At 33.0% G+C, this 24034-nt stretch overlaps 1 protein-coding gene across 1 annotated transcript; it reads right to left on the reverse strand.

Annotated features, from left to right (window-relative positions):
- Window positions 1-1910: 1910 nt before the first annotated feature.
- On the reverse strand, window positions 1911-5630 carry LOC127100993 (axial regulator YABBY 1). The gene is made up of 7 exons (XM_051038302.1): window positions 5220-5630; window positions 4973-5125; window positions 4648-4780; window positions 3819-3867; window positions 2829-2904; window positions 2379-2453; window positions 1911-2252 (listed from the first exon to the last, which is right to left on the reverse strand). Exons 1-7 carry the CDS (start codon window positions 5331-5333, stop codon window positions 2184-2186), a joined length of 669 nt encoding a protein of 222 aa, XP_050894259.1. The 5' UTR covers window positions 5334-5630; the 3' UTR covers window positions 1911-2183.
- Between the last annotated feature and the right edge of the window lie 18404 nt (window positions 5631-24034).

Below are 24034 nucleotides of genomic sequence, written 5' to 3' on the forward strand. Positions count from 1 at the left end.
ATCCCAGCATAATTTGAAGAAACAAAGATTGTAAGCGTTAGGACCCAAACTTTTGTCCTTACCATCAAGCCAAATCACATCTCTAACATCTTCCAAAGAAAAATGAGCTTCTAGGGTTTCCCGTTTTTCCATAGTTAACTACTTGAAATTTACTCCATCTAAAGCATGCCTTTTTGAAACTATTTATATAAATATAGATTCAAAAAGATGCTTGACTTCCAACTTAGTTTCATCCACTTTATCAATTTTACCTCTAACATTATTAAGACAAACGATCTCGTTCCTTATGTATGTCATCTTAATAGAATTATGGAAAATTTTGGAATTATTATCACCCTCTTTAATCCAACTGAGTCTTGACTTTTGTATGAGAATTCTATCCCTAAAGTACAACATACGCCAAACCTTGTTAGAAGCTAAATAATGAGACTCATCAAGATCCCCGCCCTCCATCACCATCTGATCATTAGTCGTTGTCACTTTATCAAGATCATTCAAATTATTTACTACAACATTCACTTCTAATTCAGGATTTCAAAGACCTCTTTATTCCATTTTTCTCAAAATTTCTTTCAAGGATTTTAACTTTTCCTTCAAGATAAATATGGCCTTACCTTGAATTTGGTTGGAATTCCATAAATTTCTCACCAAAGGAATGGAATCCCCATGCTCTAACTAGGTATTAAAGAGTTTAAATGGCTTCAGACCCAAATTTGTTGAGTTACCACTAATCCAAATTGGACAATTGTCCGAAAGATCCCTCAAGCCAACATGTTGACATTCTATTTTCCAACAATCTATCAACCATGCTGATAAGCTTGCATGTTTTTAATAAGTTGAAGAGAAAAGATGAGAGAAACAAAAGCGTAGGAGCCCATTTTATAAAGTTTGAGTGGAAGACAAAGTGACGACTGAATTTATGGCTATCTGTATTAGGGTTTTAAGAAATATGTCATAAGTGGTTGTTATTCCATGGAGAGTTGGCCATCATCACAGTTAGGGGAAGTGAAATAGTCAAACTACTAACAAACATTGGCCAACCATAGTCTACGACCAATATGTTTTAAGAAATAAGGGCAAACTCTCCCGAAAACTAATTCCCATCGAGACACACCGGTTGATGGCCATCAAGTGCTATAAAAGCACTTCAGCCATGCGTTGCTCATGATTTATGGGTTTCATACATGTTCGTTCTCTGGAGGACTTTACTAAAGCAGTCCCCCCTTACACAACTAATGCTTGAGGAGTTGTGTACATGTCTGTTCTTTTGGAGGACTTTAGTAAAACACTTCGCCCTTACACGACTTGTGCTTGAGGGGTTGTGTACATGTTCATTCTCTTATGGAACTTTAGTGAAGCACTTCTCCCTTACACAACTCATGCTTGAGGGGTTGCGTACATGTTCAGTCTCCTAGATCGAGTTTTGGAGAGGATCATAGTCACCCCGAATTCAGTAGATCTTGCCCTACTTGAAATAATTTATCAAGAAAAGCATAACTAGGCTAAAATAACTAATGGGTCCGAATTGGTTTTGTTAGCCCAAGTCTGACATAGATCAATACCTTATAAAGATATGATTCATAAGACATTTATTTCAGATGGTGAACATCATTAAGAGATCATAGAAATTATGATCAATCTCAATGAAATCTAATGATCTCTCGTCTAAAGCGAGACAATATTTCTATATAAAGAGGAGAACGCACGAGGAGAAGACATTTAAAATTAACTAAATTATTCACCTGTAATCTTCATGATTTTCATTAATAAAGTTATCATTGATATACTTTTCTAATTATAATATAAAAAAATGATAAGTTGATGTCAATTCAATACAAGAAACATATTTAGCTTCTTTGTTTATTAAATTAATATGAATTACTTAAATAATTATCTCATTCTTAAAAAAATATAAAAACAACAATTATACTATCTTTCCAAGTTGTGGAAATTCTAAACAATTTTCAAATACTGGATCATCCAGGAGTGACCCATATTAGAATATTCCCTCATTATATCTTATAAAATTAACTAACAATATTGTAACACTAAAAAGTACTAATACAAGTGCACACCATTAATATCCATAAGACAAAGTCTTAGTACAATTATATAAAACATAATTAGAGACAAGAGTATGACACTCAAAAGCCCTACATAATAAAAACAAACACTCTTTCTTTCTAGTAGGGAGAGACACCTACATTTGCTTGTGTGAAAAACCCATCTTTCATAATCACGTCCTCTGAGTCCTACACAATGAAAAGAATTTTAGGTATTAGAAACCCTAGAAATAAGTGTTATGCTTTTTCATTCAATGTGCTGCCAAAAAAGAAAAAGAGGTAACAGTATATAGCTAGCTAGGGTTTTCAAAGTACCTGACGAACATTAGCTTTCTTCACGGGTTGATGATCAGGCATAAGTCCGAAATGAATGTGTGGAAAGTGGGCCCACTGAAAAATAATATGGACCCCACTTATGAGAAAAGTCTTTTTAAATTTATACATATATCAACAAAAATATTATTAATCTAATAAAATATTTCCATTAATCAGATAAATACAAAGAGATATATATTTCCATAAATCAGATAAATCCAGAGAGATATCAAATAAAAATGTGTGAATTCAAATTCATGACATCTCACGGCATACAAAGACATGATTATATAAGTGTTTGAATTCGATCCGCGATATTTTATTTAGTAAACCATTTGAAAAATAAATAGTAAGAAAGGTAGTTTTTATATTGTTAGTAGTGATTGAAAATAATCTAAAATGGGAAAATGTACTTAAGAGAGTAAGGTTTAGAATTTTATTGGATCTCACATTTTTTGCAGCTGCACTAAAAGCCTCTCTGTGACTTATATCAGGATTTCCAGCTTTGATACGTTGAATTTCATCCCTGAAATTTAAATCATATATTTTGTCAATTTCATTCTAATAGAAACAAAACTAAAATACTAACAAACACTGTTCACCACTAAAATTAAATGAATTATCCACAAAAATTTATAAAACAAAAATAGAAAATAATATTCTACTTTAATTTAAATATCTCAAATACTAAATGACAAAATGAATTATACATATTAATTTTATCTCAATTTTTTTATAGATATTTCATTTGTTTTCTAGTAATTTATAGACAAGTTTGACAACCATGCACCAAATGTGTAAAAAAAAATTCACATAACAATATCTTATTAATATTATTAAAAATAAATTTAGGTTGAAAAATTATTAAAAAATGGTGTGTTTGATCTCTAAAAAATGTTTCACTAGTAGACACTTATTATTTATTATAATAAAAAATTAAAAAAAAAACGTTAAAGAAAGATTTTATAATAATACTTTTATAAAAATATCTATAACCAAATTATATAGAAGTTTAAAAAAAAATTCTAAATTCATGTCAATGTATAGATTTTTCACAGAAAATTGGTTTTTTACTAAAATTTTGAAACATTAATTTTTTAAACATGTACAAAAAAATTATGACTTGATATGATTAAACATTTGGAAAAATTATGTTATAAATAATAAAAATGATATCAACTATAAGGGTTACAATAGAAGTTATCATCCATATTTTTTTATAAGAAATTATTTATTTTTTAATTTTATTCAATGATCGATGTATTTGTTAAGGAATGTCGTGGGTTCAAATCCGCTTCCTGTATCTCGTATCTCTGTGCAGCTACCAATTGAATTGAATTGGGTTAACGAGACTATATTTATTCTATTAGGAAAGATTTGATTAATTATAAAGTATGAATTAATACTATAATAAGATGAAATGAGTGATATTAAACTTACTTAATGAAGCGGTTGTAAGCAGATGGAACTCTCTGTCTCTTCTCCGGAGCTGGACAAGCAAACAGACAGGAACATTAAATAAACATTGCTGACCTTATTTCCAAATCTGAACCCTTCTTTCTCTCTCTACATTTTCTCTCTCAATATTTCCATCATTACCTCATCATTATCATTTTTTCATTCTAACAATCACTCTCTCAATGGATTCAGCACTATTTTTCCGGGGGAGAATTCTGTCTCACTCAATGTTTGCATGTAAGGAGACAGAAAATATGGATCTTACAAATTTACATTTTTTTTAAATATTTTTCTTTGGTTACTTTCTCAAAAAAATATTTCATATGCAAAATTTTAGAATTTAGGGTTTGTCAAATTTTTATTAGAACTTTACATTGATTGGTGTAAGATGAAAAAAGATGAAAAAAGTAATGCATGAGATAAATGTGCTAAAGATTGTTCTTTCTTTGCCATTTGCAGAATAGTATAGCAGAAACATAAACACTGTTTTATATTGAGAAGTGAGTTTTTCTGATAGGGATGGAACCTTTTTTTTTCTTCTCTTTTTTTTCTTTTCTTTTCTTTATTAGTAATTGGTTGAGTAGCACAACTATGAACTCAAAAGATGTGTAAAATGGACTGAATTGTTTCAGGTGTTTTTTCTTTACTTTTCATACCTTTTTTTTCATTGTGATAATAAAAAACTACGAAAAAAAAATGACATTACATACATGAAAAAAAATGGAAAAAGGACATTCTGTTATTGTAGTTTGAAAATAAATCATGATGAGAACAAATTATTCAGCAATTGAAGAAGAAAAAGAATTCTTACGTCGGTTTGCCGGAGGAGGTTTAGGGATTTCTTCGTGATGTCCTCCTCTCATCATTGTGTTCATCATCAAATCGTTCGGATTTGGAAGCTGATTCATCATCATGTTTGTTGAAGGTGCATTTCGAATCTCCTCCTGAATTGAAAGATGGTTTATTATAATTAAATAAAGTTTCCAATTCAAACCCAAAATATCGAAAACTCAAAACCTAATTGCCAAAATACAAAACAAAAACCATAGATATTTTATATAGAAACTCAGCTCGATCGATACGATAAGAGACACGGAAGAAAAGACTCGCGCAAGCGCGCGCAAACATCCGCGTACCATAAGATTTTGAGGGTTGAAGAAGTTGTGTCCGAGATGAAACTGATTAGCAGCGGGAAGGAGCAAAGCGCGCATGTTAACCGAGAGAAGGTTGGTGCAATGACCGCATCTCACTGTAACAGTCTTGAACAAGCTTGTGCAAGGAACACTCACCTTAAAAAAACAGAAAAAACAAAGAAAAAATTAAGAAGGTGATGATAAAAAAAAATAAAAAAGATGAGAAAGAGAAGATGAGATAAGATAATACCGCGAGAACAGTGTCACAGAAATTGCAATGAACATAACAGAGCTGGTCGGAAGGAGAGAGTTGTTGCTGTTGTTGCTGGTCCGGTGAAAAGGAAGTTGATGATGAAGAGGACATGTTTTTCTTTTCTTTCTTTTCTTTGTTTCTCTTTTTGTTGATTCTTCACTTTCTCCTTTTCTGATTTCTTGATTTTATGATTTGATTGATGGGATTGACTGATCAGTGTGAAGTTTTTTTGGTATGTGATAGACAGATAAAACACTTCCTATGGATCTGATCCTCTTGTTTGTTGAGTTACTGTTTAGGAAGGGAGATAAATATGCAAGAAAATAAGAGAGAGAGAAAGAGAGAGATCAATGCTACTTAAGTAATAAGGGATTGAATAGACCTAGAAAGTGTTTTCTTTTCTCTCTCCCTCTCTCTCCATTTTGTTATCTCTTGTATAGACAATAGTATTTTTATATTACATAAATAAACAACAATTAATCATACAAATATTTTATTTTAACCCTCTTAGTTTTATGGGTTTGATGCCTTAATTATCCCTCCATTTCAATTAGATCATTTCATAAATACTAAGAAATATGTATAAATAAAAGTGGGAATGATATTTTCTTCAAAGTATATATTATAATATATTTAGAATGATGAAAATAGTAATGATTAAAGGATGTCATTAAAAAGAATATTGTAAATAATTTGTATTGTAAATTAAAATTGTTTATTTATTTTTGTTCACTATTTTTTACAAATGAACCATTTATTGTGGGTTTGATTAAAAGAAGATGACTAATGATAGGTTTAAAGATTTGAATTTGAGTTATTTCAAAATTTTATTTTTATAAAGTTTATTATATGAGTGCGTGTCTGGATTGACGATTGACAAATTAATTTTGATAGAATTGAGTTTAATATAATTGAGTTTAGTAAAATTTATGTTTGAGTCCATTAATGTAAAAGTGAATTGAATAACAAATTTTAATAAAAAAAAATATTTTTTAAATTAAAAAGCTACAAATTCTAGTCACTAATAGAGTCAATTCTAAAGATAGAATCAATTGTGTTTTCGAATAATTAAAGACCTCAAAATCACTTAAAAAAATATTCTACATCTCTAAAATAGTTGTTGCCTCTTCTAAAAGACAAATCAAACATGCAATTAATCAGTTAAGTTTAATTAATTACTCTACTTGGTTAATTTTAAAACGAGACCAATATTTCATGATACCATTTATAGTTAATCAAGTATTTTTATCTTTACTTCAGGTATCACATTGAATATCAGTTGTATTTTTTTAATAGGTTGTAGAAGTACTTGGGACCTCCTTGTACTTAGATTAATTCTTTCTTTTCCTATTGAGATGGCTCATTGACATGTTGGCTTTATCATTTGTGGAGCCTTTATTTAATTAGGAGGTATTTTTAGGTACTTTCATTTTTGTGTGCTTTTTTGCCTTTTTAAATTTTGAGGAATGTTTGGCATATGTAATTGGATGGTTGTATCTTCTTACTTTGGTTTGGTTGAGGGTGAGAATCTCTAAACTCATTTTTCTTTCTTTATATATATTATATATAATATATATATATATATATAATATATATATATATATATATATATATATATATATATATATATATATATATATATATATATATATTATATATATATATATTATATAATATATATATATATATATATATATATAATTATTCGAATATTTTACTTTTTATTTTCAAAACTTTATCAAACAAAAATCAAACAGTGTATAATACTTAATCTATTATATTTACAAATCTATATGATTCAAGATTCATAATAATAATTTTCGGTTTATTGCATATTGTATATGTTAATTTTTTTGAAAAAATATATATTTATGTATTTATCCTAAAAATGTTATTTAATATAATAAGTGTATAATAATATATTTTTTAAATTTAGTAGTCTAATAATTATAATTTACTTTTTTTTAAAAGTAAATAATAAAAATATTGCAAATTTAAATTTACACATCTTTCATCAAATATCCTCTGATATTTCTGCATAGATATTAACTAAGGAGAATACTTTATATTTTGTTTGTAAAGGTTGATCAATTAAGACAATAATAAGATCGATGGAATCATTCAAACCTAACTAAATCACTTACTACTATTTTAATATTTTCAAACAAAATTTTGACTAGAAACCGAAACATACCAACAACATCCCTAATCAATACCCTAAAGTACATCAACATACTATTATAAGTATATCATTACTTTTTATGAAATAATGAAGTGTCATAATCAAGTTACATCAATCAACCGGGGTCCGAGAAAACATTTTCTTACAACATAACTAACCCTATAAATATTGATGTGATTGCTTATTTCTATGTTTTTTTGGTAATATGTGATTGCTTATTTCTTTAAGTAAAGTAGTAATTCTTTTGACCTTCAAACTTCATTGCCCTTGACTTTATATATAGAAGTTTAAGGAAAAATATTTTAAAACTATAGCAATAGACTTTAAAGTCAATCTAATATGATATTTTAAACATCGATTTAAAGATAAATTCTTTCCATTTCTTGTTTAAAAAAATAATTCCCAATAATAATAGATGAAAATTAAATATAATATTTTATTAATATTTAATAAAATTAGAGATATTCATTATTGAATATTATATCCAAATTTTACTTGAATATTATATTTGATTTAAATTTTATGTGAACAAACAATTAATTTGATTTTCGAATATGTGAAGTATTATCTTTATGATTGTTAAATATTTAAAATAGAAAATATATTCCAATATCTCCATTCGTTAATTTTATAATTGATTATAGTAGTCAAAGTAAAATAAAGAAAGAAATAAAATTAAAATAGTTAATTAAAATTATTTTGTAAATATTTTTATAAATTTTAATATATAGAGAAATCAATGTGAAAATACGTGACTCCCGATAAAACAAAATATAAATAAATATGATAAATAAAAGTTAATATATCTAAATTAAATATAATAATTTTCAAATGTCATATTTAATCGTATTGAATATTTTTAAGATATATATTTCAAAAGACTCGTCGAACATATTCGTTTTACAGAAAAATTTTGTGAGATAAATCAAAATTTAAAACTCATAGATTATAATATATTATTTTCAATTCCTTTTATCTTTCCAGTGCGATCATAAATTGGACGAACTTGCTCATTTGTCACTTCTATATTCTATATGATATTACTGTATAACTATATATATTCTTAAGAATTAAAAAATACAGAAAAAAACCTAGGTAACTAGCTAGCTAGAAATGAATGGTCGGCATTCCCAATGGATATGTGTGTATTATAGAGAGAGAAAGAAGAGAGAGAAAGAAGAGATTGCAGAGGCGGCAGAGGTGGGGGAACGGAGAGCGAAAGGGACGTGTGCATGGGAGTGATTAGCTTTGCTTCATTCACCTGTTGTTTTCAAAGTTAATAACGTTTACAGAGTGTCCTCGATTTTCTACAATTCCATTTCATAATATCATAATAATATCATAATCATATAATACTAATATTTTTCTATAATCATCATCCTCATGCATCTGTCACTCCACTAAATCAAATCTTTGTTCTTCTCTCTGTATATTTTTTAAATCACACTTGGCGGGCCAGTACTACAATCAAGATGTTTTGTTTAGAGCCATCTTGTTTTCTAACCCTTTCTGAGTAGTTTCAATACTACTGTCCCACCATACTTCTGTCATCAATTTTCTTTTTCTTTTTTATCGTTTTTTATTATCATGTAGTAATAAATTTTAACATGTATACAGTAACAGTAGTACTTCATCATCTTTATTTTGAATTACTACTGTTCATTTTGATTCCTTTGTTTGTATTTTTCTATGGATCCAATCCAAGCTTTTTCTTTTTCTTTATCTATACGTACGAAACTAATATATAGTATTATATATATGAAACTGGCTTTTTTTTAACAGAAAAGAAAAAGAAATATATTGAGAAGTTATTGGAGAAAAAAATTCTCTGATAAAATCAACTGAGAACTGACTTATTAGTTTGTTTTTATGAAATATTAAATTAAAAGAAAATGTTATAACAAATTGTAGAAGTTTGTGTTAAAATATTAAGTGATGAAGATGAGAAAAATATATTTCGAGATTGCCAGAAATCAAAACGGTAAGAAATAATAGGGACGTCAACAAAGGCATCGGAGCTTCGGAGCGGCGATTGGCAAGAGCGCCCCAGTGAGGTTGTTGGAAGCAATGTTATAGAGCGGCAATCAAAAATTGTGCCGCGAGGCGATAGAAGAAAGGAACATTGTGGAGCGGAAGTTAGAAGTAGCTCTGCAGTGCGGGGGTTAAGTGAATTGATTGGGATTCGGCGATGGAATAGGTTTGCCAACGGACGGAGTCTGACGGTACGGATTCAAAGATTTACGATGATGGTTGAGGGCGGCGTCAGAGCTCTAACAATTCACAAATCCATTTGATGATAGATCATGTTTTGGATCTCTTTCAGATATGTTGGATTTCATTGGTTATAAATATGTATCTCTATTACTTTTGTTAGATAAGAGAAGAATGCATGGGAATTAGGTGGTAACCTAGTTAGAGAGACACTCTTTGAAATATTTTGGAGTTGTTGGAATTTTGGAAATTTTTGGATGTATCTAAGGGGATTAAAAAATACTTCTTAACACCTTGGATTTGTGTGATTCATATAGAGAAAGTTTAAAAGATTGAGAAACACTTGGGATACAAACTAGGTTTTTTTTCTTGGAAACTTGAGAGACAATTTTCTTGTAACTCATTTTTAATCTATTGTAACAATATTTGAAAGTATAGTAAATCAGAGAGTTTTTCTCTCCCCTAGAGTAAATCTATTTGATCAATCTGGATAAACAAATTATGTGTTATCGTGTTTTATCTTCCTCTTACTCGTTGTAGATTTTTTAAAATTATTTGGTAAATCATTTTGTTGTCTGAGACTATTCGGTTAGTTCTCATTATTTTTTGTCTAACTCATTATAACTCTTAATGAAATAAATATTATTGTTAGATTTTTAACGAGAATTTATTGGCATGGTTCAACCTTTGAATTTCACAAGTGTGCACAATGGGTTCTAAATATTGTCGGTACAATAGTGCTGAAGTCATTCCACTAGGTAACAATCGGGCTTGCAAGGTTCATGGTGTCATTCCACTAGGTAACAATCAGACTTGCAAGGTTCATGGTGTCATTCCACTAGATAACAATCAGGCTTGCAAGGTTCATGGTGATGGTATAGTCAAACTTAAAATATTCTATGATCATGAGTTCCTTCTACGTAATGTAAGGTATATTCTTGAGGTTAGGAAGAATTTGTTGTCCACAAACATGTTTGATGATCTAAACTACTACACTAGAGTTGAATATGAGGTATTGAAGATTTCACATGGTGGAGGGATCATGACTAAAGGGTATAAAAAATGTGGTTTATATATTTCAGATGGTTCCAATGTTATTTGTCATTCGTCATTACCTAATGAGGACTTTCAAGGAAAGAACAAGCTATAAGGTTTGAGGTCAATACATAATAGATGTTTAGAGGTTATTTTAGAGCACTTTAATGAGTTTTTCAAGAAACAGAGGATACAAAATATTTGACCACTTCTGTCATGGCTCTCGGTGTTAAGTGGCTAGATAATTTTAAGGTTAAGATTGGTTCTTAAGTAGCTTACCTAATTGACAATTGTCCATTCATCGAAATAGACTTTCAGACATCTATGGAGGTTTTCAGTATGAAACTTGTAGATTACTCTAATTTAAATATCTTTAAAGCTTTGTCATTTTCAAAAAGGAAGCTAGTATGGTTTGATTTTAATATTGTGAAGAGTGTATTGTTGGTTATTCAGAAGAAGGGATGGTTATATGTTATGGAAAAGGGAACTTGGAGGATCGAATTTCATCATAATTTGATATATTTCTTTCAGTGAGGTCCGTAAGGGGAGGAAAAGTAAAGACCTAGAGATAAATATAAATAAAAATATGGCAGAGAAAACTCAGTTTTAAGTGGAGGTTCCTTCTAGGCTAGTTCTAATGAAAGAAATTTGACTTGTGATATGGTAAATAGGAGATTGTACCATCTTAAATATATGGTTATGTTAGCCTTTGGAGGCAACTAAGGTGATTGGGAAACACTTGTAAACACAATGGATTTGTGTGATTCATATACAGAGAGTTGAAGAGACTATAGAACATTTGAGGTAAAAAAAGGGTTTGTTCTTGGAAACTTGGGAGACAAATTTATTATAATTCATTTGTTATCTCTTATAGTAACTTTTGGAAGTATATTGAGTTAGAGTAATGTGTTCTTCTCTAAAGAATATTGGTTTGAATGAACTAGGTAAACAAATTCTTTTTTTGCTCATATTTTATCTTCCTTAAAATTAGGTTAACACCGTCAAAAGATGGTTCTGGTTGGAAGATTAACGTAAAATATGGACTTCACAACCATGATTTATCAGATATATTTGAAGGTCATTCGTTTGTAGGTCGACTTAATGTTGATGATCAACAATATATTATTGATTTGATATAATGTCATGTTCCACCAAGACACATATTGTTGTCATTGCAAGAACGAGATCCAGAGAATGTAACTCGTATCACCCAAATATATAAACATAAGAATAAGATGCAGAAAGACATCAGTGGTCATAGAACAGAAATGCAACATTTGTTTAAGCTGATAGATAATTCAGATTATGTTTATTGGAGTAGGAAAAAAGACATGTCATAAGTTACGAGAGATATCTTCTGGGCCCATCCAGAATCAGTGACGTTGTTGAATATGTTTCCTAGTGTGTTGATCATGGATAGTATGTACAAGAAAAATATGTACACTCAACCTTTGTTTGAAGTAGTTGGTATGACATCAACTAAGTTAACATTTGTTGTTGCATTTTCCTATATGGAATCTAAGCAAATAGAGAATTTTTGTTGGGTATTGGATAAGTTGAAATAGTTGTTTAATAAGCAAGCGTTATGGCCATAAGTGATTATAACTAATGGAGACCTTGCTTTGATGAAATCAATTGAAACGGTATTTCCAAGGACAATTAATTTTCTTTGTCGATTTCACATCAACAAAAATGTGAAAGCAAAGTGCAAGGAGTATGTTGTAAATGATATGTAAGCGCCGATAGAGAAACTATGGTATGAACTTGTTAGGGCTAATTATAAGGTGGATTACCATCAACATTTGCAGCAGCTTGAGCATGTATTTATGAATTTTAGACCATTTTTTGATTATGTGAAAGACACACAGATGACATCCATCACACTCACATGATATATAATCCACTTAACATCCACATCAAGTCTGTCAACATCAGAAGGTGGGGGGTATGTATTTCGTATATCCAAACTGATGCAAACATCTGTTAGATAAGTATAGTACAATTGTGTCATACCATTTCAAGTCACCCCTGTACAAGCATATATCATCAAATGGTCGGTGTTGTCTATAATCCTCAAAAGGGGGCCAAATTACATCAACGGGTGTCAATCTATCAAACACAGACCTGAGCTCATCAACCTTCTGTACGCCTTGCTTGTACATCCATTTCATCGCCCTAGGAAGTGGACTACCAATACCAACAATCTTAGAAAATCGTCTCTTGTCAACAGTTGAAAAATACTCATGAATCCAACATTGTTACACAACATGAATATTATCAATTAAAATGATTATAAATAAGTTAATATAATTCAAACTAAAATTAAAATAAAACATTTGTACATGTAGCAAACAGGCATATCCCTCAAGCTTCTTGCAAGTATAAAAGGAAGCATCTCCTAGATATCTGTAAAGTGTGACAAGTGCAACTTCCTCCAACAATATATGCCATATCTGTAGAGTGTAAATAGTGATAAATACTTTACCTCTACAAGTATAAAAGTCTTGTCGGCAAAAACGGTGCAGCTTACCAACAACAACATATAGGCTCTAGTTGCACAGTCAAATCTACTCTCAGCTCACTGACGCGTAAATATCACCTTAAACCAATCCAACTTATAATATGTGTAACACCCCTTTTTCTACCCCAAAATACTTAACATATAATCAGAGTAAATAAGCACGCATATAAACAAAAGGGCGTCACATCGACGTTTTCGAAAACTAAAAGCTTTCAAAAACCAACACCATTCATCATCAATCTACAATACACCTGGTCATTTAAAGTAACACATTTCAATTATCATGAATATTCAAGAATATGTGTTCGCAGCGGAAAATAATGAATACTCATGCATTTCATAAAATGATCCATGTCCCATACCATGATCATGTCTCAATAATCTCCTCAAGATAAAATAAACCATAACCAGAATATTTGGCACTATGGGCTCTCAAACAGCAATTGCAAATAAGCATGTTCACAATTAATAACATAATACTTATCCAAATCAGATATGAGTTCAATACTACTAATCTACCCAGTGTTACATGACCAGAGCATTGACTCATTACCTAGTCTTCAAACTAAAATACAGAAACTCTCCGGTTAATCTCGAGCGAGCTACCGTCCACTTACTTCAGCAATACTACTCTGGAGTATCTGCACGATGCCATGTAAAGCATCATTCCAACAGAAGGGTGAGAATTCAAATCATTATGAAGAAGTATAATAAAACACAATGATTAAATCAACAATTAACGGAATTCATCACACCTTGTATAACCATGTCAATAATATTAACCAACATTTATTTCACATGTTTCAAACATCCATCAAAACTCAAGGAGTACCATATTAAAATCCAGTACTATATTCCCAAATATACCCATAAATACAATTATCAGATAATCACATATTTTGCCAAATTATGTATCCAAACATCACCCAATTCAATTACCATATCTCATACACACCTCACAATCACATCAATGCATACATTCAATTATCGCATAACTCTAATGTGACTCAATGCAAGACATGTGACTCTATGCATGTGGTACCTCAATGTGAACCCAACGTTTCACCGCTTTTCGATTCAATATCTAGAATCCAAGCCACGCTTCCGATCCGGACAAGATCAAAGCCACTACGTCTATTTCCAATTAAGGATCAACGTCTGCTACACCTATTTCCATTCAAGGATCAACGTCTAATACCATGTGAACCCACAGTTTCACCACTTCCACTATGAAGCCGACCATGCCATGAATGAATGTACAAATACCAACACATATGCAATTAAGATCATCTCTACCATCTTAACATTCCACATATCACCATAATTCAACTCTATGAATTATCCATCAATGGTACATATACACATTCATAACAATATATCATTCACAAATATAGGCTAATTATCAAATACGCACACTAGATTCCATTCAAATGAATACAACTTTTAAAATCTCAATTTTTCATTTTTCACAGCAAGTAACCGGTTAACGCTCGGTGGGTAACCGGTTAACACAAAATAGAATCAACTTCCTGCGCAGATTTTCAAGCAAGTAACCGGTTAACGCTCGGTGGGTAACTGTCGCGGCGGGATTTTTCACGAGATTAAGTATTGATTGAACTTAACCCGTTTGATAAATATTTTAAATGTAAGAGTCGCCACCGTCTTTTATTTTATCCAAAAAGAGGAAGGGAAAAATAACGATAAATCCCTTTAGAGTTACGGGTTCGGGGGTTGGTTATGCAAAGGGAAGGTATTAGCACCCTCTACATCTGTGGTACTCCACAGGAACCTTTTTGCTTATATTTATGTGAATGCTTTGCTTTTTTTCGCTTTGATCGTTTGATTGGGGAGATGAGAAAAGAACTTGATTTTATTGCTTTTGGACTCGATAAAGTCGTAGACTTCATGCCTACGTATCTCCAAGGCGCAATGGAGAAATCAGAATCCACGTAGTTCTCCCAAAAGAAAAGGGGAAAGTCTGTTTTGTTGATTTTAGATTGGCGTGTCTTGCCATCTCTTGCTCGACCTAGGCGGGAGGCTTCAAGACTGACACATCCTTTTGAAAATGTTTTTAAACTGAAAAGCCAAAGCTGGCAAAAGATTTGAATGAGCCTAAACCCTGAAACAATACATAAATGGGCTCATTATAAGGAAGCCCAAGAGTAAGCTTGTGAGTGTGTGAAAAGGGTTTCTTAAACGGCGACCGTTGGAATCGCATCGAGTTTCTCTTTTTTGGATTTTTCGATTTTTTAACATAATACGTGAACAATACGATTAAACACACAATACAGAAAATAAAAAATGCGAGAAAGTAAATTATTACAACACAGTTAGCTATGAATAGTTAGTATTACGAATAGTTAGTGGAGTTAATCGAGCTGAAACTGAAACGAAACGGTTAGTAACAACATAAACAAATATAAAAAAACAATATAAACATTTACTTTAGACAAAATAAACATTTGATATAAATAAACATTTAATTAAAATAAACATTTAAACAAATAATTAATTTAACTAACATTTAAATAAAACATATATGCAAAATAATAATAAAAGATAAAAATATTTAGTAAACAAAAGTAATATATATATATATATATATATATATATATAATATATATATAATATATTATATTTTAGACAATAAATATATAGTAGACAAAAATAATATATATGTACATTTAGACAAATAATATATAATAGACAAAAATAATATATATATATATATATATATATATATATATATATCTATATATATAATATATATATATATATATAGATATATTATATATATATATTTAGATAAATATATTAAAACACATGTCGGCAAGCCGGAACTTTGCCGATTTCAGAGATAAGTGAAGAATATTACCTTGTGTGAAGAGGATGAACTTCTGATCGTCCAAATGATCGACCGAAAGCTGGAAACCGTCACCGACGCAGTGCTGGCTGCCTTCGTGAGTACCTGACTTCAACGTCGCTTTTGATCGGTGAAACGACGCCGGAATGAAATGAACCTTGGATATTTGTGACCTGGACTCAACGAACTTCAAAGATATGAAATCGGTTTTGTGTTTCGGTGAATAATCGGGACGATTTTGGGTTACCGAAAATGAAGAACAAGTGAAATACAGTAATGCTTTTGGAAAAATATTTCTTTTCAATTCTCTGTTTCTCTCACCACACGTTTTTTCCTTACTGATCCCCTTTCCTCTCTCTTTTTCTTACTAACCACATCTATATATATATTTAGATTACTTAAACAATAAGAAACCTAAAAAATATCTAACATAAATTAATAATATATATTTAGATTACTTAAACAATAAGAAACCTAAAAAATATCTAACATAAATTAATAATATATATTTAGATTACTTAAACAATAAGAAACCTAAAAAATATCTAACATAAATTAATAATATATATTTAGATTACTTAAACAATAAAAAACCTAAAAAATATCTAACATAAATTAATAATATATATTTAGATTACTTAAACAATAAGAAACCTAAAAAATATCTAACATAAATTAATAATATATATTTATATATTATATAATAATAATAATAATAAACTAATATAATATTAATCCTAATTAAATAAACTAATTAACAACTAAACACAATTAATATTAAGCACAAATAATATTAAACGGCACACGATTAAAATACGATAAAATCGAGCGACACGAACGCGATAAAAACGATGACAATTTGCACAGCAAAACAGACAAATTGATAAAACCAATAAACCAGTAAACCGGTAAACCAGTAAAATCAACAACACGACGCAAACAGACTCGATTAAATCACACGGCACAACACGTAATTAAATAAACAACCCTAGGTAATAATAAAATCAACACGACATCACGAAAACGCTGACAAACACAATCACAAATAATCGGACAATACGAAAACTCTAATATATTCGAAATACAGTCAAAATACCGACAAACAAACAATTAAATAGATAAAAACGCACAAACCTAATCGAAGCGATGCCACGCACAAAAGAGATAAGCGAGATAAATACGAGGCAACGATATCGGCCAGGTTTTGCTAAAACAACGAAATACAACACGGTAAGCAACGAAAACACACAAAACCTAATCAAACCAGTTGTCACGCGTAGTTTAAGAAAATGAGATGAATACGAGACAACGAGATTAATCAAGATGTGGTCAACAAAGCCAAAGTCAAATTTTAGGGTGCGACAGATGCCCCTATTTAATTAACTTAGGCCAGATAGCCGGAGGCTATCGAATGGCGTAAGGTAATTAAATATGACAAACGCCACAAAATTTGACCGCAAATGCATGTATGCATGATGCAAAAGACAGACAGACACAGAGACACAGGAGTGCAAACTCTACTGGGGAAGGACATACACCGACTCAATGCATGAAGGTAAACACTGAGAACACTCAGCTGGGGAAGATTCACTACCTATTCATAGATGGAAAATAGGAGGAAAAGAGATATCGACTCAATGCTGACGATACATCACTATCTCATAGATGAAAGTGGGAAAAGATCAATATAACAAGAGTACTGATGTGACAGTACATTACCAACTCAAAGATGGAGGTAACAGAAAAGATGAATACCAACTCAAGGATGCAGGTATAACAAGGGCATAATAAGAATCGAACTGCGTTGACTCATGGTTGACAGCTCACTACCCACTCATTGATGAGGTAAACAGGACATGCCAACTCAAAGTTGAAAGCAAGCTTCAAAAGATTGATAATAACACTGCTAGGGAAATCAAATTCCAACTCATTGATGATGGTGTAGATGAAGAATCAGATCTAAGGATCATTGTGCAGACTTACAGTTGAATGCACACTACCAACTCATTGATGAGGTAGACAGAGAAATGCCGACTCAAAGTTGAAGGCAACCACCGATTCATTGACAAAGGTGTTTAAAAGAATTTAGAACATATTTTCCTGGAGATGTTTATCATTACCGACTCAAAGATGACGGTGGAAGGACAAAATGTACCTAACTCATAGATGAAGGTACTCCATCAACTCAAAGACGAAGATGGAATCAGAAGTTATCTGTGCAGACTCAAAGATGAAAGCACACTATCAGTTCAATAAGGATCAAACATACCCTACTCATAGATGAAGGTACTCCATCAACTCGAAGACGAAGATGGAATCACAGAAAAATGTGCGAACTCAAAGATGAATGCATATTACCAGCTCAAAGTTGCAGGTACTTCACCAACTCAAAGACGAAGGTGGAATCAAAAGGAATCTGTGCTAAACTCAAAGACGAAAGCACGCTACCAGCTCAAAGTTGCAGGTAGAACCATGGAACTTTCTGTGAGGATGTTATCAACTCATAGATGGAGATAGTAATTAATTTATCCGAGGGATAACAAAGGTTACCACTCATGGATGTAGGTAACTCAAGTTTGTAACGGGTACCAACTCAAAGATGAAGGCATAAAGGACTTGGACACAATATCTGTCATGTCTGTTTTACTGAATGAGAGTCACAAAGACTATATTGTTGCCTTCTTTTACTGGCAATTTCTGAGCTTTATCTGGAGACACGAGGTTCAAACTAGGATAGGACTAGAATGAAACGGTCAAACAAGACTTCAACTGAAGAGGAATGAACTCATCAGGATTTACAACTGAAACAACCATCTTCCACGAGGCATAGATCTCTGTGGGGAACATGACCAATAAAAGGTATTTTGCTGCTTATGAGGATACTCTATATGGAGAGATTGACTCAACCCACAATATAAACAAGGAAACAAGGTGCATATGAATGCAAGCATGATATGTCATAGATATGCATGAATATTTAGTAATGAATGCATGATGGACAGACAAAACTAGGAATAACTAAAAATGTTAACAGCTGCATAAGGACTTGCTGGAGATTTGCACTGAGACTCGCTAGGGAGTGGTACAAAGACTTGCTGGGGAATTGGTACAAGAGCACCATATCCAGGTTTCTTTAAAAGTCTGTCTCTGCTGAGGATTCCGTAGAAGAATGGAGATGCCTTCTACTTCAAAAATGCAGGAGATTCCCTGTGGTTCTTGAATTTGTGAGGTATATGAGGATTGGACCTTTCTGAGGACTCTGCTGGGGATACAAGGTGTTATCCTCTGGAAATAAGATGATATTGTAAGAGAAGTCCTGTAATTCTTGAATTTGCTGATAATGCAGAAGGGATTATTCTTCTGGAAGACTCCGCTGGGGATAAAGTTCGCTGGGGATAGGTGGCATCTTTCCAGGGAATAAGAATATAGGGGAAATCCATCCTTGATTTTTTTGCTTTAATTATCATGGAGACTTTCTGTATCTGAAGACTCTGCAGGGGATTATGGTGTCTGATATCTGGTTACGAGATCTTTCCTCTAGGAGACTCTGCCGGGGAACAGTGATGTCTGACCTTTGAATGTAAATGAGAATTCAGGAGGAATCCTGTAATTCTTGAATTTGCTTAAAATGCAACACACTCTTCTTTACTACAAAACATTACTGAGGAGGAGACATATCCTTCTATTGAATGGACAGAGAACAACCGGAGATTCCCTGTAGTTTCTGAATATCAACTTTCTTCACTCGCTGAGGGATGGAGACCTCTGTATTACTCCTGCTCGGGGAAATCAAAGCTTTCTTCTCATCCTCTGCTGGGGACATTGCTGATCCCTCCTTAATAAATTACTGGGGAAATACCTGTAGTAATCCCATAGGCCAAATCTGTAACTTAAAACCTGGATCAAAGTCTTCATGATCAATTAACGGGGAGTCTTCATGATCAATTAACTGGGGAGTCTTCATGCCCCAAGTGAAGGGAATAAACTTCTTGAAATATTTCTTGCATGATCTCTTGAGGAAAACTAGGAAGCATAGCTGGGGATATCCAGAATCACAACCTCTGCTGGAGAAATATTACTGCCAAGACACCTGTGGAGATTTTTTCATCATATACATATAAGGATAGTAATATGAACATGTCTAGTTGGAATCACATGATTTCAGAATTACTGGGACCACATGTCTCAATCCTTTTATTGATGTCCACAAATCAAAATAAATAATCTTATATTTTTCAAAAACTGTTTTTAATTCAAAACTTTTGTTTCAAAACATATCTGTCAAAGTAAAAGAACTTTCGTAAATTGAAATGAAAATTAAGAGTGCCAAGAAATATAGAAAGGCTCAAATTGATTTGATAGGATGGTAATCAGCCAACAGCATGATTCCATAGATCTTTACAAATTGGAAAATGGTAATTTCGTGGAAAAAGGGTACGTTGAACTACAATGACATCATTCTCTCTTCCACTTTTGACCTGTATTGCAGCCTTGAGAAAGTTGGAGAACTGTTGAAAATATTCTGATACTTCAATGATCTTATCTCTGTTATGCAGTTACTTGCCTGAAATCCCCAACTTTTGCCTAGATTGCCCTTTCGGGTTTTCAATCTACCGGGATAATATTCTCTTTGTTTTTTTATGTCTCTAATTTCTGCTTGGACCGCCCTTTCAGGTTTTCAGTCCACCGAGACGCTCATTTTTTCCTAAGCCGCCCTTTCGGATTTTCAACTTAGCGAGCTGTTCTTTTCATTTTTTAGGCGAAGTATTTCTTGACTGCATCTGTATTCACGGGACGTGGAAGCTCTTCACCATCCATGTTTGTAAGAATTAAAGCACTGCCTGAGAAGGCTTTCTTGACAACATAGGGTCCTTCATAGTTAGGAGCCCACTTGCCCCTAGAATCATTGTGAAATAGTATCATCTTCTTGAGTACAAGGTCACCCTCTTTGAATTCTCTCGGCTTAACCTTCCTATCAAATGCCTGCTTCATTCTCTTTTGATATAACTGTCCATGGCACAAGGCAGTCATTCATTTTTCTTCAATCAAATTCAACTGATCGTATCTGCTTTGACACAATTCAGCCTCTGACAACTGAGTTTCCATTAGTATCCTCATTGATGGAATTTCAACCTCTATCGGTAACACAGCTTCCATACCGTATACAAGTGAAAATGGGGTTGCCCCAGTTGAAGTACGGACTGATGTTCTATATCCGTGTAGTGCAAAAGGCAACATTTCATGCCAATCTTTATAGGTAACAACCATCTTTTGAATGATCTTCTTGATATTCTTATTTGCAGCTTCAACTGCCCCATTCATCTTGGGACTGTAAGGAGAAGAGTTGTGATGCTCGATCTTGAAACTTTCACATAATTCATCCATCATTTTGTTGTTCAGATTGGAGCCATTGTCAGTGATGATCTTGTTTGGAATGCCATATCGGCAAATGAGATTATTTTTGATGAATCTGACCACCACTTGCTTTGTCACCTTTGCATACGAAGCTGCTTCCACCCATTTGGTGAAGTAATCAATTGCCACGAGAATGAAACGGTGTCCGTTGGAAGCTTTGGGTTCAATCATACCGATCATGTCAATGCCCCACATTGAGAATGGCCAAGGAGCAGAAATCACATTCAAAAAGGTTGGTGGTACATGAACCTTATCAGCGTAGATCTGACATTTGTGACACTTCTTTACAAATTTGTAGCAATCTGATTCCATGGTCAACCAGTAGTAACCAGCTCTCAACATCTTTCTTGACATAGAGTGGCCATTTGCATGAGTACCAAAGGACCCTTCGTGAACTTCTTTCATCAACATTTCTGCTTCCTTTTTGTCAACACATCTGAGTAAGACCATGTCATAATTCCTCTTATAGAGCACATTCTGATTAAGGAAGAAACTGCCTGACAATCTTCTCAAAGTCTTTTTATCTTTTTCTGTTGCTCCAAGAGGATACTCCTGAGTCTGAAGGAAATGCTTGATATCGTGGTACCATGGTTTATCATCAAAACTGGCCTCAGCTGCAAACACATGTGTTGGTCTATCAAGTCGCTTGATCACAATTCTGGGTACTTCGTTTGGAAAACCCACTTGATACATTGAAGACAACGTAGCTAGAGCATCCGCCATATGATTCTCATCCCGAGGAATGTGATGCAATTCAACCTTGGTGAAGAAAGTCAACAATCTTCTTGCATAGTCTTTGTATGGGATCAAGCCAGGGTGGCGTGTTTCCCATTCTCCTTTGATCTGATTGATAACTAACGCTGAGTCAACATAAACAGTAAGATTTTTGATGCGGAGGTCAATGGCTTCTTCAAGACCCATGATACAGGCTTCATATTCAACAATGTTGTTTGTACATTCAAAGCAAATTCTTGCCGTGAAAGGAATATGAGAACCTCCTGGAGTGATAATGACTGCACCTACTCCATGTCCATAAACGTTGGAAGCTCCATCAAATACTAAACCCCATTGAGAATCTGGTTCAGGTCCTTCTTCAGGAAGTGGCTCTTTACAATCTCTGGATTTTAGGAACATGACATCTTCATCAGGAAACTCATCCTCATTATCATCGTGATCTTCAACGGGTTGGTGAGCAAGGTACTCAGCCAACACACTGCTCTTGATAGCTTTCTGGGTATGATACTCAATGTCGTATTCTGATAACAGCATCTGCCATCTGGCAATCTTACCAGTGAGTGCAGGCTTCTCAAAAATGTACTTGATTGGATCCATTTTGGATATCAACCAAGTGGTGTGACTTAACATATACTGCCTCAATCTCTTAGCAGCCCAAGCCAATGCACAACATGTCTTCTCGAGTAAGGAGTATCGTGATTCACAGTCAGTAAATTTCTTGCTTAAGTAGTAAATGGCATGCTCTTTCTTTCCAGTTTCGTCTTGTTGACCCAGAATACAGCCCATAGAATTCTCAAGCACTGTCAAATACATAACCAACGGTCTTCCAGCAACAGGTGGTAACAAGATAGGAGGCTCCATGAGGTACTCTTTGATATTGTCAAATGCTTTCTGACAATCCTCTGTCCAAACACAATTCTGACTCTTTCTCAGCAATTTGAAGATAGGTTCACAAGTGGCAGTCATGTGAGAAATAAACCGGGATATGTAATTCAATCGTCCTAGAAAACCTCTCACTTGCCTTTCTGTTTTTGGTGCGGGCATCTCTTGGATAGCTTTTACTTTATCTGGATCAACTTCAATGCCTTTTTGGCTGACAATGAAGCCCAAGAGTTTACCTGACCTGACGCCAAATGTGCATTTGTTCGGATTGAGGTGAAGACGGAACTTCCTCAATCGTTGAAACAGCTTCAATAGATCTACTAAGTGACCTTCTTCTGAACGAGACTTCGCGATCATGTCATCCACATAAACCTCAATCTCTTTGTGCATCATGTCGTGAAAGAGCGTTGTCATGGCTCGCTGGTAAGTAGCACCTGCGTTCTTCAACCCAAACGGCATCACTTGATAACAGAATGTTTCCCACGGTGTTATGAATGTAGTTTTTTCCATGTCTTCGGGAGCCATTTTGATCTGGTTATACCCGGAGAATCCGTCCATGAAGGAGAATATGTCAAACTTTGCTGTATTGTCTACCAACATGTCAATGTGAGGCAGGGGGAAATCATCCTTTGGGCTTGCTCTATTTAAGTCACGATAGTCGACACACATTCATACCTTCCCGTCCTTCTTAGGAACTGGCACAATATTTGCTATCCACTCTGGATACACTGAAGTGGCAAGAAAACCAGCATCTATTTGCTTCAGAACTTCTTCTTTAATTTTGACGGCCATATCTGGATGTGTTCTTCTTAATTTCTGTTTGACCGGTGGACATTCTGGCTTCAAAGGTAGCTTGTGCTCTACGATGTCAGTGTCGAGACCAGGCAAATCTTGATAAGACCAAGCAAACACATCTACATACTCTTTCAACAGGCTGATCAATTGCTCCTTGACCTGTGGGGATAACA

The sequence above is a fragment of the Lathyrus oleraceus genome, chromosome 7, assembly GCF_024323335.1.
Source record: "Lathyrus oleraceus cultivar Zhongwan6 chromosome 7, CAAS_Psat_ZW6_1.0, whole genome shotgun sequence".
Classification (NCBI taxonomy): domain Eukaryota; kingdom Viridiplantae; phylum Streptophyta; class Magnoliopsida; order Fabales; family Fabaceae; genus Lathyrus; species Lathyrus oleraceus.

Excerpts from the sequence above, each read along its gene's own strand:
- LOC127100993 (XM_051038302.1), bottom strand. The coding sequence starts at position 5,333 with ATGTCCTCTTCATCATCAACTTCCTTTTCACCGGACCAGCAACAACAG. Across the intron at positions 3,868-4,647 it reads ACCTCCTCCGGCAAACCGAC|CTCCGGAGAAGAGACAGAGA; the intron begins GTAAGAATTCTT and ends TTGCTTGTCCAG. Across the intron at positions 2,454-2,828 it reads TTAGTGCAGCTGCAAAAAAT|TGGGCCCACTTTCCACACAT; the intron begins GTGAGATCCAAT and ends ATTATTTTTCAG.